The 18,766-nt window shown below is 41.0% G+C and overlaps 1 protein-coding gene across 7 annotated transcripts in view; it reads right to left on the reverse strand.

Annotated features, from left to right (window-relative positions):
* SIPA1L2 (signal induced proliferation associated 1 like 2) overlaps positions 1-18,766 on the reverse strand; it is a 240,857-nt gene that overhangs the window by 100,018 nt on the left and 122,073 nt on the right. For all 7 annotated transcript variants that reach the window (XR_010345113.1, XM_064383605.1, XM_064383603.1 and 4 more), the window contains one exon: positions 15,098-16,841. Coding sequence is in view for 6 of the 7 variants with exons in the window: in XM_064383605.1 (XP_064239675.1) it covers positions 15,098-16,577 (1,480 nt within the window). In the remaining variant the exon portion in view is untranslated. The remainder of the gene's footprint in view (positions 1-15,097; positions 16,842-18,766) is intronic.

Raw genomic sequence — 18,766 nt, forward strand, 5'->3', positions numbered from 1 at the left:
TTCAAAGATCTATTGTGGGTCAAATGCTATCAAGTAACATCGCATGCTACAGAAAAATCTTTCCTAAAAGAAAGAGTCAATCAATGTGGCAAACTTCATTGTTGTTTTAAGAAATTGTCACAGCCATCCTAAGCTTCAACACCCACCACCCTGATCAGTCAACAGCCATCAACGTGGAGGCAAGATCCTTCATCAGAAAAACGGTTGACTTGCTGGAGGCTCAGGTGATCGTTAGTATTTTTGCAATGAAGTATTTTTAAATCAAGATATGTACACTGTGCTTTTAATATAGCACTATCATGCACAGTAGACTACAATATAAACTTAACTTTTATATGCACTGTGAAACCAAAAACATTGTGTGATTAACTTTATTACAATATTCATCGTATTGAGGTGGACTGGCACTGACCCCACCGTATCTCTGAGCTGTGCCTGGTTAGGCTGGTCAGGCAGGGCCCAGCCATCAGACAGGGGCATCTTCTTCTTGAGCCAGTGAGTGTCCCAGGGAATGCCCTTCCAGTCTCCTGTCTAGAAATATTTAGCTCAAATAACGGGGTGGGGCTGGGCACCTCACTATGCTGACTTTCACTAAGTCTCCACTTTTAGTTAAGTGCCTTAGTCTTGCCCTTTGCTGGGCCTGTTGTTCTATTTCTCAGAATAAATCTTATTTTCCACCCGGGAAAGGGGCAAATAGTAAACTGCCTATAAAGGAAGGAGAGAGAATCCGGACTTTTATAAGCATGTAACCAGCTCCCTGTTTTCACTCCCCTAAGTCTTTCTCCAATGGTGCCTGGCTCTGTGGCATGGCCTGACTCACTTCTTGATGGCTTCTACCCTCTTCCCGTGACCACCAATGCTGGGGGACACAGGAGGCTGGCTCTCTCAATCTGCTAGGAGTGGTCTTGCTCTTCCACATGCTTTCATATACCCTGCCTTCGCTGCTTCTCCCTGGTGCTTTTTTACTTTGTGGCATTATGCCCATTTTAAAAATTCCTTCACTGCCATTTTTAGTGGTATTCTGGAAGGGGAAGAGATAACGTGTTTTCAATTTGCCTTACTTAACAAGCAGCCTCAAACCCATTTACTGTGCAATCTTATAATTATAAAAAGCTTACTTACTGGTTGCCTAATCTGGGCTTTGATACTTCTTATCATATGCTTAACCTTGGGTTAGTTACAGAACCTTTCTTGACCTTAGAATCCTCTGGCAGTCTCCTAAGATACCTAATACGTGTAACACCATCACTGACCTGGGAGGGGCACTATAGTTGATGGCACACATGTTACTGACAAAAAAAATGAAATCAAAACAAAACGGAGTGCACATAAAATAAACTGCATCATAGAGTATTTTGATTTTGAGCTCAAAAATCCGGCACAGTTCACGAGTGAGTCTGAAGGTGATTCCCACTTTTAATCTCAAAATGCTGACCCAGAATCACCTGGAGAGATTACACTGCACTCACAGAAGTCTTTTTAAAGAAAGAAGTGGTGTATATACTTCACTGAATAATTTATATCATCAATTATACTTTTAAATGTTCGAGAATCCAAAATGTATATATTCCTGTTTTTATCAAAGATGGCAGGTGAATTGGTTTAAAAAAAAATAAAAAACAAAAAACAGTTCCTTTCATGCCTACCTTGTCAATCCATACCGCAGACCCATCTTCCTCTCTCAGTCTCATACAGACATACGCTTGCTTATTGCAAACACAGAAATGAAGTTCCTGCTGTTTACAAGCATCACACCTGTAGACTTACAGCTTTTATGCCTCCTAACCATCTTCTAAGGGCTCCCTATGCTTTTGGTTTCATCAAGGAATATAGCAGGTTACCTGGATGTGTTTCCAAAGAAATCAAAATCTTCTATTCAATAATGTAAGATGATGTCTAGCTTTTATAAAGGGCATCATCACATGCCATTAGGACATACAGAGACTGTGTCCCCTCCCATAACCTGTGGGAGGGAAAAAGTTACCCTTTTCAAATGATATCCCACATCCCCCTTTCAGGAAAGATCCCCTTTCTCCATGGCAAAAGGCCCTTCTCATCTCGGGCAGAGGACATTGTGCAAGGCTTCCCAGCGTTGTGTGCATTCAGACCCTCACCCACCCAGAGCCTGTTCTTATTCCAGGCAGATGATTTCCATAAAATTGCTTCAAGGGTGAATCAAATGAAATCCTTCCTTGGCAGAACAGAAGCTATGAAAAGACTGTTGAGAAGCTGAATGAAAATCCACATATCATGCAAATAACAACAGGGCAAGATAAAAAAAAATCAGTTAACAAGATTGCAGTGCAGGAAATGGAAATGAGATTCAGTGCATTTCTGTGGTGCATTGTGGCTGTTCAGTAAAGAAATAAATAATAATTTTAGCTTAGAGAGGGAAAAAAGGATGGGAATAGGGATGGTACACTGGACCCTAGCCCAAAAGCTGTTTCTAGATGCAGTGATATCTTAAAAGAGAGGTTTATGTGGTAACTCACTAATGAATTGACCAGTTAAGAATCACATCTCTGCAGGGCCTCCTGAGGCCAGGTATGTAAAAGACATTCACTCACAGCTCTGCCTTACAGGATTTATCAAAGCTGTTAGCATCCAGCGACCACAGAACCATTTGTAAGCACACCAAGGCCACAAGCAACTGTGCACCTGTTCCCTCTTGTCCTTTACTTTGTAAATATGCACAGCAGAAGCTAGCTTGCTATTTTGCCATAAAATGCATTTTAAAGGTCTTTGTTCTTTGAACCACTAGTTGATCATTTAATTACCTGCTCTCTGCTGATCTGGGTTAGTTTGGCAGTTAAATGCTCTTTCAATTCCTACCTATGAAGTATCTTCTTTCACTTTTCTCTCTAAACAATTATGTGTCTGTATTTTAAATCACCTTCCCTTTTTTCGAACACTCTGAGTTATTTTTTAAAAAGTGAAAGGGGGATGGTGGTTCAGGCCTATATTCCCAGCACTTTGGGAGGCAGAAGGAGGAGGACTGCTTGAGGCCAGGAGTTTGAGATCAGTCTGGGCATCATTGCAAGGCGCAACCTCTACAAAAAACCTTAAAAAAAAAAAAAAAAGCTGAGTCTGGTGGTGCATGTCTGTAATCCCAGCTACTTGGGAGGCTGAGGCAGGAGAATCACTTGAACTGGGAAGTAGAGGTTGTAGTGAGTCAAGATCGCACCACTGCACTCCAGCCTGTGAGATGGAGTGAGACTCCATCTCAAAAAAAAAAAAAAAAAGAGTAATTTAACAGGCCAGGAGCAGTGGATTACACCTGTAATTCCAGCACTTTGGGAGGCCAAGGCAGGCGGCTCACTTGAGGCTACAAGTTCAAGACCAGCCTGGCCAACATGGTGAGCCCCGTCTCTACTAAAAATACAAGAATTAGTCAGGTATAGTGGTGCATGCCTGTAATCCCAGCTACTCAGGAGGCTGAGGCATGAGAAGTGCATGAACCTGGGAGGCAGAGATTGCAGTGGGCCGAGATCGTGCCATTGCACTCCAGCCTGGGCAGCAGAGAGAGACTCCGTCTCAGGGAAAAAAAAAAAAAAGTAATTCAACGACCTCAAGAAGCAACCAACACCTTTTTTAGCGTTTCATGGATTAAATTATGAATTTACCATGGTGGAAAAACACAGATGTTTTGTCATGTAAATTTTTTATCTTTTTACCCAAATTTAACCAAGGTATTTGCTAAGCTTGAAAAATCTGAGGCATTACAATGAAGACAACAGTATTAAATATCTTTCACAAAAATAAACTCAGTTCATCCTGTCTACTTATGAGGAGGCACAACCATTCTTACAGACAACACTAAGGCTGAGAGGTTAATTGACTTGTTCAAAGTCACAATCTGGTGGGACAGTGAGGATGCAAACCTAGCCAGTCCGGCCTTGGTGTTCTCTCATGGAAAGTAATTCAAGGGTAAAAAAATTCGTGCAAAGGTTTTAATTTCAAAAATTAATCAATATAGGTAAGTGAACATAGCTTAAAGATAAGAAAACAAATGTATCCTTAAGATAAAAGTGGTGTCCTGAAAAACATGATTTCAAGGAAAGCTAGAGTAAGAAATGCAAGACTGAAGAAGGAAGGCAGATTATTAGAGGCTTCTAATCTGTAATTTTTATTATTTGCTCAAAAGGAAGAAGAAGATACTAGGAAAGTATAAAGGCCTCACCACTTCAAAGGAGAGAGGTAGAGCCCTGATTAATAGGACAGCTGTCCAGCTTTTATTTTATTTAAATGGGACAATTAGTGAAATACATTTTGGAGTTAAACAAATATAAGGTAAGTTTAAACTAAGTTTCTACATTCCTTAAGCACTAATGCTCCAAAGACCTTTGCTTCCAACTTACTGTACCGATAGCAAAATGCCAACAAGTGCTCTCACTTAAACACCACTTGAGTCAAACTGTAAAGGAATATTAAGAGTCTTTTTTTTTTTTTTAAATGATGTAATCAGGAAGGAATAAGGGAAGAAGATAACAAACAAACAGCCAACCAATATTTCATTTAAACCTATGAAATGCTATGCGATTACTGAGGAGTGATTTACTTCCAATTATATAGTCACTTTTCTAATAGGTGTGAGGTGGTAATGTATGTTTTGTGTATTTGAAGTGGAGAGTTCTATAAATGTTTATTAAGTTTACTTGTTCCAGGTCTGAGTTCAAGTCCTGGATGTCCTTGTTAAGTTTCTATCTCGTTGATCTATAGAATCGTTAGCTCTTCTTGTTACATTGATCCTTTTACCATTATGTAATATCCTTCTTTGCCTCTTTTGATCTTTGTTGCTTTAAAGCCTACTTTATCAGAGGCGAGAATTGCATCTCCTGCTTTTTGTTTATTAGTTTATTTATACTCTCTGTTTGGTTGGTAAATCTTCCTCCTTCTCTCTGAGTCTTTGTGTATTGTTGTATGTAAGATGGGTCTGGATGCAGCGTACCGATGGGTTTTGGCTTTTTATCCAATTAAAATATATATAAGTTTAATACTGGCGTTTGATGCTAGCTGGCTGTTTTGCCCATTAGTTGATGTAAATTTTTCATTATGTTAATGTTCTTTGCTTTTTGATATATTTTTGGAAAGGCTGATATTGGTTGTTCCTTTATATGTATAGTGCTTCTTTCAGAAGCTCTTGTAAAGCAGGCCTGGTGGTGGTGAACTCTCTAAGTACTTGTTTGTTCGCAAAAGATTAATTTTTCCTTCGCTCATAAAGCTTAGTTTGGCTGGATAGGAAATTCTGGGTTGAAAGTTCTTTTCTTTAAGAATGTTAAATATTGATCCCCACTCTTTTCTGGCTTGTAGGGTTTCTGCTGAGAGATCTGCTGTAAGTCTGATAGATTTCTCTTTATGGGTAACCTGACCTTTCTCTCTGGCTGCCCTTAGTATTTTCTCCTTCATTTCAACCCTAATAAATCTGGCGATTATGTGCCTTGGGGTTGGTCTTCTTGAAGAATATCTTTGTGGTGTTCTCTGTATTACCTGGAGTTGAATATTACCCTTCCTTGCCAGGTTGGAAAAGTTTTCCTGAATGATATCCTGAAGAGTATTTTCCAACTTGGATTCATTCTCTTCATCACATTCAGGTACACCTATCAAACGTAGATTAGGTCTTTTCACATAGTCCCATATTTCTTGGAGACTTTGCTCGTTCCTTTTCATCCTTTTTTCTCCAATCTTGTCTTCTCGTTTCATTTCACTGAGCTGGTCCTCGACTTCTGATATCCTTTCTTCTGCTTGATCAATTCGACTCTTTAAACTTGTGCATGCTTCGCGAAGTTCTCGTGTTGTGTTTTTCAGCTCCATCAATTCACTTATATTCTTCTCTATCTTGTCCATTCTCGTTAACATTTCGTCAAACCTTTTTTCAAGGTTCTTAGTTTCTTTGCATTGGGTTAAAACAAGTTCTTTTAATTCACAGAAGTTTCTTATCACCCACGTTTTGAAGCCTGCTGCTGTTATTGGAACACACGTGTAATCTATTAAGCCTTGTTCCGTTACTGATGGGGAATTGCAATCCCCTGTAGAGGGAGAGGCATTCTGATTTTGAGTGTTCTCTACCTTTTTACGCTGGTTTCTTCCCTTCATTATATATTTATCCGTCTGTCGTCTTTGTAATTGCCGACTTTCTAACTAGGTCTCTGACGTCCAAGTTGTTGATTCCCAGCGCCGAAATCTGAGCAGTCCACTGTGCCGGCCAAAACAGCGGTGTTAAGATTGATGGTGCTTTTCTGCCTGGGAATCTCCGGACTCTGCACCTAGAATTGGCGCGCTGAGGCACCAGCAAAACCGCCGCGCCGGCCACAAGAGTCGCCCTGGCGACCCGTGGGGCTCCTCCACTGGGAATCTCCTGGTCCGTGAGCAACAAATATTCGTCTGAAAGTGTGACGTCCTCTCGTTCTTTGCGCTTTCACTGGGAGGTACGTGCCCGAGCTGCTAGTCATCGGCCATCTTGGATCTCTCTGGGAATATTAAGAGTCTTATTCCTCTTCCCAGGGAAGTAACAGGGCATTCGTTCTACTTCCCCAGTAACTGACTGAAGACTTTTTGGGGCCGGAGGGTCAGTAGGTTTGAAATAGCATACAGCCCTTTGCAGGTTCCTACAATGCTGCAGTGTACGGGAACTGTGACTGCCCAGATACAGCACCTCTCCAAGAGAGAAAGCCCCGGTGTTTTCCACTGACGGCCACATGGAGCCTGTGTGACCATAGCCCTTGGTGCTGAATCTCATGTATATCTGGGCAATTCCTCCCTGCTAAGGGTCCCTGTGGGACTCAATGGGACCTCTGTTTGGGGAGGCAATACTGGCCAGGGAGAGAGGTGAAGAACTCAGTCAATTGTGTCCTTGGAGGGAGGAATGTGTATCACAGAATAGTACTATTGTTAGATGGCACTCTTTTCACCCGTATGAATTTAATAGTGTCCAACTCCCTATTAATTTTCGTCAATGACTGTATAAAATCAGAAGGGAAAAAAAGCCACCAGGCATGAAATTCAAAGCAAATGCAGCCATGCATCACTCATGCAGTGAGGTTCATTTGATATGTAAAGGTGTAGGCCTGCCTACAACTGTCACATTAGTGACACTTAAGTGAGTGTATTTGGAATGGGGTGGTGGACCTCACCAGACACCTTTCCCCAGCACTCTCTGCCATATGGTTCTACTTGTTTCTCTCTTCATCTTTTAACCACTAAAATAAAGTATTGCCCTTTAAAGCCTGTACCAGTGGTGTGGACAATAGTTTCTTTTCAGAGAAAAAAGTCTTACACATTTATTTAAGTAACCCTGGGAAGCAGGGGGCATGCTATTGACAAGCACTGCTCTAAGCCCTTTACAGGAGGGATCTGTATTATCATCCCATTTTACAGATGATTGACTAGGGCACAAAGTGGTTCAAGGATTTGTCCCAAACTGAGTTGTGATGTGAACCTCGGTGTGCACTCTACCTTAAGTGATGTCATTTGCCCGCAATTCACAGACCACTATTTACCAAGAGTTTACCTCCAACTATAATTAAAATGGATGAACACTTTTACCTGATGGCAGAAAGATAATTCCCCGGCCAAAAAATGGTTAAGTTGGTATCAAGAGAGGTAAGAGGGTTATTACACAAATTCTAGAAGAATCTATTTGTTCATTTAGCAGGATTTACATATAACATATTATTCTTCAGTTAAAATACTCAAGATAAAAATTAGCACTAGAGAAAAGGGTGGGTTTGCATAGAGCTAGGTAAGAGAGCAGTTACTAGAAACTGAAATTGGCTGCTTTCGAGAATTCCACAGTTGTTCAATAAAGCAACATAAACCTTTAAGTTTGTTATTTATAAGAACTACTTATAAAGTCTTTCTTCTTGTCTTCAAGAAATAGATCATTTTAATTATGTCATGAGGATTTATGACTTGCATCTGTAAAATTTTTAACTTTTTATTTTAGAATTCTTTTAGATTTATAGAAAAGCTGTAGATAGCAGAGTTTCCTTATACCCATCTCCCAGTTTCCCAGTTGTTAACATCTTATGTTATTTTGGTATGTTTGTCATGATGAATGAATCAATACTGTTATATTATTAACTAATGTCCCTACCTTATTCAGATTTCCTCAATTTTTAGTGAATGTCTTGTTTCTGTTCCAGGATTCCACCCAGGGTACCACATTCCATTTAGCTGTCATGTCTCCTAAAGTTCCTCTGGTCTGTGATTTTTTTTCTCTCAGACTTTCCTTGCTTTTGATGACCTGGACAGTTTTGGGTACTGATCAGGGATTTTGTAGAATGTCCTTCACTTGGAATTTATCTAATGTTTTCCCCTAGTTGGACTGGGGTTATAGGTTTGGAGAGGAAGACCGCAGAAGAGTCATTCATACCCGAGGTACAAACTATCCACAGGACTTGCAACTGTGGATGGTGACGTTGGTGACCTAGTGAGGTAGTGTTTGCCAAGCTACTCCAATGTAAAGTTATTTGTCCCTGTCTTTCCATACCATACCTTTTGGAAGTGAGTCACTACATGCAGCCCACATCCAAGTAGAGAGGTGGAGGGACGCTGACTTAAACTTTTATAATGATAAATTAGTTTTTCAAGTAAAGATTTCTTTACAAAAATGAACACTCACTAATGTATTTGATAAGCTGTTTTGTAGATGTATTGCATCTACAAGAGGGCAGGAAATAATGCATCTTTCCCTGTTACTGTGCTTCATCAAGCTGATAAGTTTTTCTCTTATCAGTTTACCTGAGTAAAGTAAACACAGTCATTAACTTATCTGCCCAGATCATGGCTGGCAAGTACCTGGCATCTCCCCATGCACTCAGGGCAGATAAAGATAATTGATAATGGCTCTTAAAATGCAGATGCAGTTCTATACATAATGGCATGGAAGGATGATCATCAAAAGCAAGTTCCACAGTAATAACAGGAATAATAAGCTCTATTTACATAAATTTATTTGCATCAGAAAAGCATTCAAGGATAATGACAAAATGTTAATGGTGACTATAGCTGATGAATTTCGGGAGACTTTATTCCTTGTTTATCTATATTTTCTTATTTTCCTATAACCATCAAATGACATTTACATACCATTTAAAAATTCTTAATGAAAAAAATATATATTCATCAATCTATTTATTCAGCATTGTTCCCCTACATTCAGAGGAGCTCACATTCCTGTGCCAGCGGAATGGCTCTAGTAAAACAATGTTCCCAAAGGCTCGGACAATGATTTAGCCACTTTTCTCTCACTCCTGAGTCACCATGGAGGCCCAGCTTCATTCTCCCATCTGGTTTTAATCTCTCTTTACCCAAATAGCACTCACTTTGCCTCCTAGAACTATTCCGGTCTGTGTGGCATAAAGTAGGGTACAGAACCATTTTCGAACTCCTGAGTAACCCAGTAAGTGCACAATTTCTTAACAAGTTAAGGATTTCATCACCAAGCAGGAGCCCTTACATGTCAACGCACAGTGTCTGTGCTCTGCCGCACAGTTCCAGTGTTAGCTGTGTTGGTGGCAGCCCCACTGTCTGGTGGCAGTGTGCAGTGCCAAGCAGGTCCAGAAGGAGGCAAAGCCTGCTGCTCTGTCACAGTAGAAACTAGACTCGCTGATGCTCACGTGGCCGACTGTGGTCAAGTACAATCCCCATCTAAGAGACCCTTTGTCATGGCCTGTTTCACAAATGGAACGCTCAGGGAAGCAGCAAATGGCACATTCACAATGAGTCCCATCAGAGAAACGGTAGTGTGACAAACAGCACCAATGTGTTTTCATGGTCATCGCCAGTGAAAGACAGGGACATTATTGAGCATTAACTCTACTTGCTACTATCCTCACTGCTTTTAAAAAAAGCTGTTTCGGCCAGGCGCGGTGGCTCACCCCTGTAATTCCAGCACTTTGGAAGGCTGAGGCAGGTGGATCACCTGAGGTCAGGTTCAAGACCAGCATGGCCAACATCGCAAAACCCTGTCTAAAAATATATAAATTAGCCAGGTGTGGTGGCACATGTCTGTAATCCCAGCCACTCAGGAGGCTGAGGCAGGAGAATCGCTTGAACCTGGGAGGCAGAGGTTGCAGTGAGCCAAGATGGCACCACTGCATTCCAGCCTGGATGACAGAATGAGACTGTCTCAAAAAAAAAAAAAAAGCTATTTCACTGAAAGCTACAGATGAATTTGCCTGGGCAAGTGATGCTGTCACACAGTTTCCTGTGTCCAGCCAGTCCCCTGCAGAAATCCTTTTACAGAGTTATTCAACAGCCTTTCAGTGATGATGTGTCATAGAAATACACCTCAGCATCAAGGGTAGACATTTCACATTAACTACCCAATAAAGAAGAAATCACATTATTAAAGTTCTGCACTTTAAACATTTGCCAATGATTGGGAGCCAGTTCATTCTCTTGAAAATGAAGTTTTACACAGAACCCTGAAGCATAGAACAAAATAAAAGGCACTCTGGAAAGTATCAAAAGATAGATCCCTGAAAGCCAGTTTCCAAAGAGAAAATCTCTGAGAGAAAAGAAAAGCAAAAAAGGGAAAGAAAAAAGCTATCTTAAAAACATCATATCTGGGCCAGTCTGCATAGGTCCTCCGTTTTTAAATACGGTGAAGTTCACCCAACTCGTGCTGTTTGCAGACAAAAGGGTCCTGCACAGCTGTGTCCAGTGGCTGAAGATGGGGTGGGAATCTACTCCTACACCACAGGAGGCCTCCACCTCACTGTACTTTTCACCTAGGAATCTGGGCTGCTGCCTCTGCCTGTAGTCCTTAATGGCTCAACAAGAGACCAGCAAGAGCAGGAGCAGATGCCATTGAAGCCAATTCCACTTTGAAGTCACACTGGACCACAGGGGAAGAGCTAAATATAGGAGGAGGCAGAGTACAGTTCACAGCTGCACTGGAGAGAGAACAGAACAGCTGGGGCTCAGCCTTCTTGCTCCTGGTGGCCAGTCCTTCCCCAGCCCCTGAGCCCATCTGCTGGCACAACAGCACCTTCCAAAACACAGAATCACAGAACACTGAAGATGAAGTGACCTCAGAAACTGCTTCCCCACTCCCTCATTTTGTGGGCTTTGCAAAGCACAGTCATGTGCCACATAGGAATATTTCAGTCAACAATGGACCACATATATGATGGTACACCCATAAAATCATAAAGGAGCATATACAGAAATCTGATGCATGGCACTTGATACTGGCAATGCAGATGAATTAGGGAAAATGACTGATATTCAGTAATGGTGCTGGGACATTTGGTTTTCCATATGTGTGTACATACATATATATATATATATATATGAATAAAAATATATATCATCTAGGTTTGTGTAAGTATACTCTATGATGTTCACACAATGATGAAATTGCCTAATGACACATTTCACAGACCACATCCCCATTGTTAACTGATGCGTGACTGTAGTCTAGAATGCCGCTTTCTGGCTAGTTTACAAATCCACAGCAAAGCTCAGAACCAGAGAGTGTGCCTAACAGCACCAAAATGCCAAACGATAAGCATACATCCACTCACAATTCACTGACAGGGTGTCTACACTCAGATTCTTCTTTGGAGCTTATTTATTTCACATTCAAACCTAAGGAGTATGATGATGTCATTTGCAATGCTCTTGAAAACACTAAGTAGCACCTCAGAAAAGGTGGAGGAAATAAATCACTTGCAGAGGAGTCTTTAAAACTACCAAGAAGTGACAGGTGAGAATTCAAGAGAAAGACCACAAGTAGCAGTCAAGAAAACTAACAGAATCCAGCAACCTGAAATCATCTCGAGGAACAGACACTGGGGACATTAATGAATCAAATGGTGGTGACCTGGGTGCAGAAAAACAACAGTTTTCATTCCACATACACTTAGAATGTGGAATAGCATATGAATGAAATAGTAGCACTAAGTCTTGGCATAAATAGTAACATATATAATTTTATGTTCTCGTATTTCAAAGTCTGAATCAAAACTATTTACAAAACTCAGTCAGCCAGAATGACTAATTATCTGCAGATTTCAGGGCTTAATAAGTCTTAGAGACTTTATTTTATTGCAAGAATTGGCAGCCATGGCTTCATTAATAAAAATAACCTTAGTTAGGAAGCCTATCTCTCCATCTACCTTTTCAAAAATAACTAACTTCCACCTAGAGATCATCTTTCAGCAGTATTCTATAATGTGATGCCTCTGCATGAACACAGGCATGAAGGTCATGAGTTATTTTCACAGCAGAGACAAAAAAAAGCAGGTCTGAGATTCTTTGATTCCACTGACTAGAAGGAAATAACTCATGGTGTTAACACTGATGCACACATGAAGCCAAGACTGAAATTCAGGGTGGAGGAGAGGAAAGGAGACACAACAGGGGACCGAGATCTGGTGACAAAATACAGTCCTTTTATGTCATCAGTATGAGGACAGAGACAATTCACACTAAGTGCCCAGGTGCAGTGTAAATGTCTGTTTATTTAGCTTTATTGCATCAGAATCGGTTCTCTGATTTACATGTTATCATAATGTGATTATAAAAGACATGCTAAGTCTGGACTGGTGCAAAAATAGGAGGGGCGGAATTAATAATAGTCACAATTTACCTGGCAGACAAATTCTTTTAAGCCTATACTCCATAAGTAATAAAAAGGCTTCACAGTGGTTTAACATTATAAGGAACTTAAGTGGACAGAGTGACCTCTTAAGGTCTGAGTTACCCACCCTCCCCAATCCACTCCAATAAAACAACTACAGTCAAAAATTACACAAACATTCTCAAGACAGAAACCAATATTGATCAAACTAAAACCTAAAACTATAAAAATCCTAGAAGAAAACCTAGGCAATACTATTCAGAACATAGGCATGGGCAAAGACTTCATGACTAAAACACCAAAACCAATGGCAACAAAAGCCAAAACTGACAAGTGGGATCTAATTAAACTAAAGAGCTTCTGCACTGTGAAAGAAACTATCATCAGAGTGAACAGGCAACCTACAGAATGGGAGAAAATTTTTGCAATCTATCCATCTGACAAAGGTCTGCTATCCAGAATCTACAAGGAACTGAAAGAAATTTACAAGAAAAAAACAACACCATCAAAAAGTGGGCAAAGGATATAAACAAACAATTCTCATAAGAAGACATTTATGTGGCCAACAAACATGAACAAAAGCTCGTCACCACTGGTCATTAGAAAAATGCAAATCAAAACCACGATGAGATACCATCTCATGCCAATTAGAATGGCGATCGTTAAAAAGTCCGGAAACAACAGATGCTGGAGAGGATGTGGAGAAATAGGAACACTTTTACACTGTTGGTGGGAGTGTAAATTAGTTCAACCATTGTGCAAGACAGTGTAGTGATTCCTTAAGGATCTAGAACCAGAAATAACATTTGACCCAATAATCCCATTACTGGGTGTATACCCAAAGGATTATAAATCGTTCTACTATAAAGACACATGTACACATATGCTTATTGCAGCACTACTTACAATAGCAAAGACTTGGAATCAACCCAAATGCCCATCAATGATAGATTGCATAAACAAACTGTGGTACATACACACCATGAAATACTATGCAGCCATAAAAAAGAATGAGTTCATGTCCTTTGCAGGGACATGCACGAAGCTGGAAACCATCATCCTCAGCAAACTAATACGGGAACAGAAAATCAAACACTGCATGTTCTCACTCATAAGTGGGAGTTGAACAATGAGAACTCATGGACACTGGGAGGGGAACATCACACAATCAGGGCCTGCTGAGGGTGGGGAAGGGGAAAAGGTGGGAGAAAGGGGAGGAGGTGGGGGAAAGGGGAGGAGGTGGGGGAAAGGGGAGGAGGTGGGGGAAAGGGGAGGAGGTGGGGGAAAGGGGAAGAGGTGGGGGAAAGGGGAGGGAAAGCATCAAACACCTAATGCATTCAGGGCTTAAAACCTAGATGATGGATTGATAGGTGCAGCAAACCACCACGGCACCTGTATATATATGTATACGTATATATATGTAACAAACCTGTACGTTCAGCACATATATCCCAGAACTTAAAGCAAAAATAATAATAATAAAAAGTGCAGCCAGTTCCTGGTTATCTGCACTAGAGGCAGAATAGTTTACGCACTGAGAAACAGGAGGAGGAGAGTGGTGGGGCCCACCCTCTGTCTCCTCGGGTACTCCATGAGGTTATCCCTGGATCCCTGGGAGCAGGAAGAGGGCTGGCAGGTGAAACTGAAGACACAAAAATATGGCTCTGAAAAGTAAGCTGCACTATAATGAGGAAGTGAAAGATACCAGCTGCACCCAATAAGAAGTTGGTGAGAGATGCCCGAGTATTTCCTCGGCATCTGTTACTGACACGTGTGGAACCTGTCTCTCTGTAGGTCTCTAAGTCGAGCCAATTCTCCTGGCCCTGAGATAATTAGGGATACTTATTTAAAGGCTGAGGCTCAACTACATAACCTCTGAAGAACGCATCCTTCAAGCCTGAAGACATACGTAAAGCAAAAACCATTTATTTGACATAGGATTAAATAATTTACCATTTGTGTCTTAATATTCAAGCCCATCTATAGAACTACATGAAAACAAAATTTGTTGTGATAATTCATGCATTCTTTCAACAAAGATTTAACATGTCCAACACATACAGCAATGCAGGCGAAGCAAGGTACAGAAACACTAGAGAGGTGAGGGAATCACAGAATTATTCACTGTAAGCAGTGTAAGAGATTATTCAGAGGAATAGGAGAAGGACATAATTAATCAGGGAAGACTTCTTACAAGGGGTAAAATCTAAATCAATCTGAATTTGTGATGCTCACAAATTGGCAGACAGAGAAAGATAGAAAGAGAAACCAAAAGTGCATTTACACATTAAGGACAACCAATCAACAAAGGCATGGAATTGCACTTTTCCAAAGAAAAAATTAGCCTGGAAGCTATGGAGGGACCATGATGGAGAACAAGGTCCAGCCCAGTGGACTATAGCCTTGGACACTCTGAGGAAGGTGCTCCAACACAAAGCAAAACATTGTGACTGGTCCTAAAAAAATTACTCGCGAGACACACACAAAACATCCAGGGCTCTTCCTTACCTTTCCCATAGAAGAATTTTCGGTAATAGTAGGCCCCAAGGTCAATGTGTTCTATGATGTAGCGCTTTACTTTCTCCCTGTGAATGGGCTGGTTTTCTCTGGGCACTTCCAAGACTGAGACACCTGCATTTGTGCAGTGAGAACTGAGAGACGATTCAAAAGAGCAGCTTTCCCCAGAACTGAAAGAGGACGAGTTGGCCCGAGAGAGCGCAATCCGCCTGTCACCTTCCCCTCCAGTCTCATTTCTAAAGTAAGGACAACTAAGGACGAGGTCGTTACTTTTCCCGTCACCCTCATCGGCATCCAGGTTCTCTTTGGAGTTGAGGTCCTCCTTGCTCCCTAAAGGGGACTCACAGTTGCCTGTCTGGCCTGTGGGCATCTGAGTCTGGGATGCTGCAGAAGCCCCAGTGGTTATGTTTTTCCTTTTCCCCACATTAGCCCTCGTAGCCATGGCTTCGTTGATATTAAACAAAATGCTCTGGACATCATAATGTGCAAAACATCGCTGACAATTCCAAGGGCGAACGCCCCTCTCAAGTCGGCTCTCCTCCAGGTCAGATGTGAACTTGAAAGTTTCGTGCTCACTTTTAACAGTTCGAAGCTTTCGAAAGAGGGATGTTTCCACCGACTCTGATTTCAACCTCCGTTTGAAAGGTTTGTCCCTGTCTCTCCCCATCAGGAGGGCACTGTCCATGTAGTCTAATCCTGAGATGCGGACAAATTCTCCCCTAGAAATCTGTGCTGCTGCGTGAAGGCTGGGAGAGATTGCAGGGTCACAGGGGAAAAATTCAGGGAACCCAAAAGGGACCATTGCTTTGTGGTCATAATTTTCTACTCGGTACCCTCTGAGCATAGCAAAAAAGTTTTCACCAGATAAGCCTTGCCTATCGATGGATGAAGTACTTCCATACTCCCGGTGCAGGGCAGCCCCGGTGTTGGGGTTGACTGCATTTTGGTCTAAGACATCTTCGGCATCAATGTCACTGATAGTGACGTCACTATTGCTCCTCTGTCTTATGGGGTGAAGTCCTCTCTGAGGGGAATGGACAAAGATGTCTCCGATGGTGTACTTGGCCTCCACGAAGTCCAGATCGAGCTGCTCCTCTTGCTGACCTTCACTCTGGTCACTCTGCCCATTCTGCATGACGGAGGTGACGCTTTCATAACTGGTCTGAGACCGGCTTTCCCACAGAGCCTTGCAGGTTAGCTCCTTGGAACAGTCCTTTTTAGGAGGCCATTCAGACACCCTTGCTCTCACACCCATCTTGGGCACAGCTGGGGTACCATTAGCTGGACCACCACCGCCAGTCTCATTGGAATTCGGGGCATTTAAAGTAGTGGGTCCCATGTTGCCATTAATGGCTTTAAATTTCCGAGCAAAATAATCATCTGACTGCATGACTCTAGGGGGATCCTTGAACTTTGAAGAGGCTCTGCCGAGCTTGTGCTTCTCTTCTTGTGACTGCCTTGGGTCACTCATGTCTACTGAGGAAGAGCCTCCAAATCTCACCAGGAAGACTGATGTAAATCTAATTACATTGCTATTGACCACGCCATAATACTTGCAGATATAAAGCCTCGTCTGTAGTTGTATTTTTTCTTTTTTTAACCCAAAGCAAACGACATCCTCAGAATGCAGTTCCTCCAAAGCCAACTTGCTTCTTTGTCGTCATCATAATGTTGTACACCTCTGTTCTCTCCAAAAGCATTCCTTAAGACATCTGGTCATGAGTATTTCTTTCACCTGAATTAAAAGATAGGAAGTAGCCATTAGCAATTAATATACTTCAAGTTGAGTACATTCTACAATAGATTCTGTATCTATCTTTCTCTCCTGCTTCTGCCCAAGAAGTTTCATGATCCACAGCACTGTTTCTAACACCCCTCCCTGGAGCACCATCTTCCTTCTCTACATGGCTAGACAGAATTCACACCATACAATCAGGCCTTAACTTATCTGAGAAATTTTCCTAGGATGTCTCCCACCCTAATCACATCTAAGCAAAGAATGTTGTGATCCCACAGCACTCCATCTATATCCAACAGAGTAATTTTCCTTATCTCTAATTGCTGTTTACCAACTCACTGACTTCAAGTTCCTCTAAGCCAAGAACCATGCCTTTCAGCTGTGTACCAGCATTAACTATTAATGTAGCCTGGCTTAAACTAGGTATTCATGAAGTATTTCAGTGAATGAACTGGCTATAAGAGTAGCACAAGTCATGTATATAACGAGTTTCAGTATTATTTTACTTTCTTTCAAAACAGTTAAACTCAAAATGTCCCACAACAAAAGGGTCAATACCAGACATTGACAAGAGAGTTTTCACAATGATCACTTGTAGTCAAGAACCCACACAGCTCCCCCTTTAAGTGGGAAGAGGTCTTCAAGGATCTGGTTGGTATCCGATACATCAAATACATTTCAGTGGGAGATACTGGGTAAGAAGTTGTTTTTTTTGTACCTCAGTTGTCAGTTTTTCAGTCTCCAGGAATGGATTTGATAGTAGCCTAAACTGTATAGGAAATAACTATAATTCAGTCATCCTTGATCCTTTTAAACATAATAATTCTGTTAGAATTAGGTAAGATGTAGTCATTTATCTTATCTTTCTGAAAACCATGGGATAGTATATGTGTTTTGTGCATGTCAGTATCTGACTACTCATTTTCCCTTTGTTTGCCATATCCTAAAATATCATTTTATTTCCTCCATAATGGAACAGCTCTGAGAGTAGATGATACATTGCCATCCTAGAACTAAATTATTTTTTATGGTAGAGGAAAGCAACTGCCACCATAAGAAAATATCTGCTACTCCAAGACACTCCCACATACTCATCTCAAAGCCATTAAGAGTCCACTGGAAAGAGTTTTTGTGCTGTTAAATCAGCTGGGATTTTAATACTTTCAAACTGAATTAGTTATTAATATTTCTTATGCTTTGGTAAAGGTTGAAGAAAACTGGCTATATTTTACCTTTATTACCATCATTATGTTCAGAAGAGGTAAAGTGGTTCTTTCATTCTTCTGCCAATGAGTAAGATAACCTGTCATGAGTTTGCAAAATAATATCTGAAAATGTTTGTGTCTAAATGAAGGAAGAATAAGTCCAAAGAAAAACATTTGTAATTAAAGAGGAGTTATTAGATCAAGTATCCACAAACGTATGGGTAAACTGCAGTGTTTCTATTTCCAGGGTACTTTATTTTACAGGTCACTTGTGGCATAATGAACTAGAAAGTTGTACTCTTGTAAATAATCAGTCCTTAACTAGAAATGACATTAACAAATGCATCTATGAAATGCAAATAACCACTTTAATCATCGCTTTGAAACTCCTTTATCCTCTTATTTACAAAATGAATGCCATCCAAATAATTAGGACAAATCCTACCTTTCTTTCTTTTCTGTGTCATGGCATATACTGAAGTACCAATATCTGTACAGCACAAGGGGCTCAAGAAGGAAATCTCAGACTAGAGGCACAGTTAATCAACTGACCACCTTGGGCTAAACCCACCACGCAGAGAGATGAGCAAACCAGCATCTCCCCACACTTGAAACCTATTGACCACACTCCACAGGGAAGCTCTGAGTTTAAGGCACCAACCAATAGATGTGCAAAATAAACTACAGAAACTATTAAATATTAAAACTAGGATTAGA

This window comes from Aotus nancymaae, unplaced genomic scaffold, assembly GCF_030222135.1.
Source record: "Aotus nancymaae isolate 86718 unplaced genomic scaffold, 86718_ANA_hifiasm-v0.15.2.pri h1tg000032l_0, whole genome shotgun sequence".
NCBI classification, from domain to species: Eukaryota; Metazoa; Chordata; class Mammalia; order Primates; family Aotidae; genus Aotus; species Aotus nancymaae.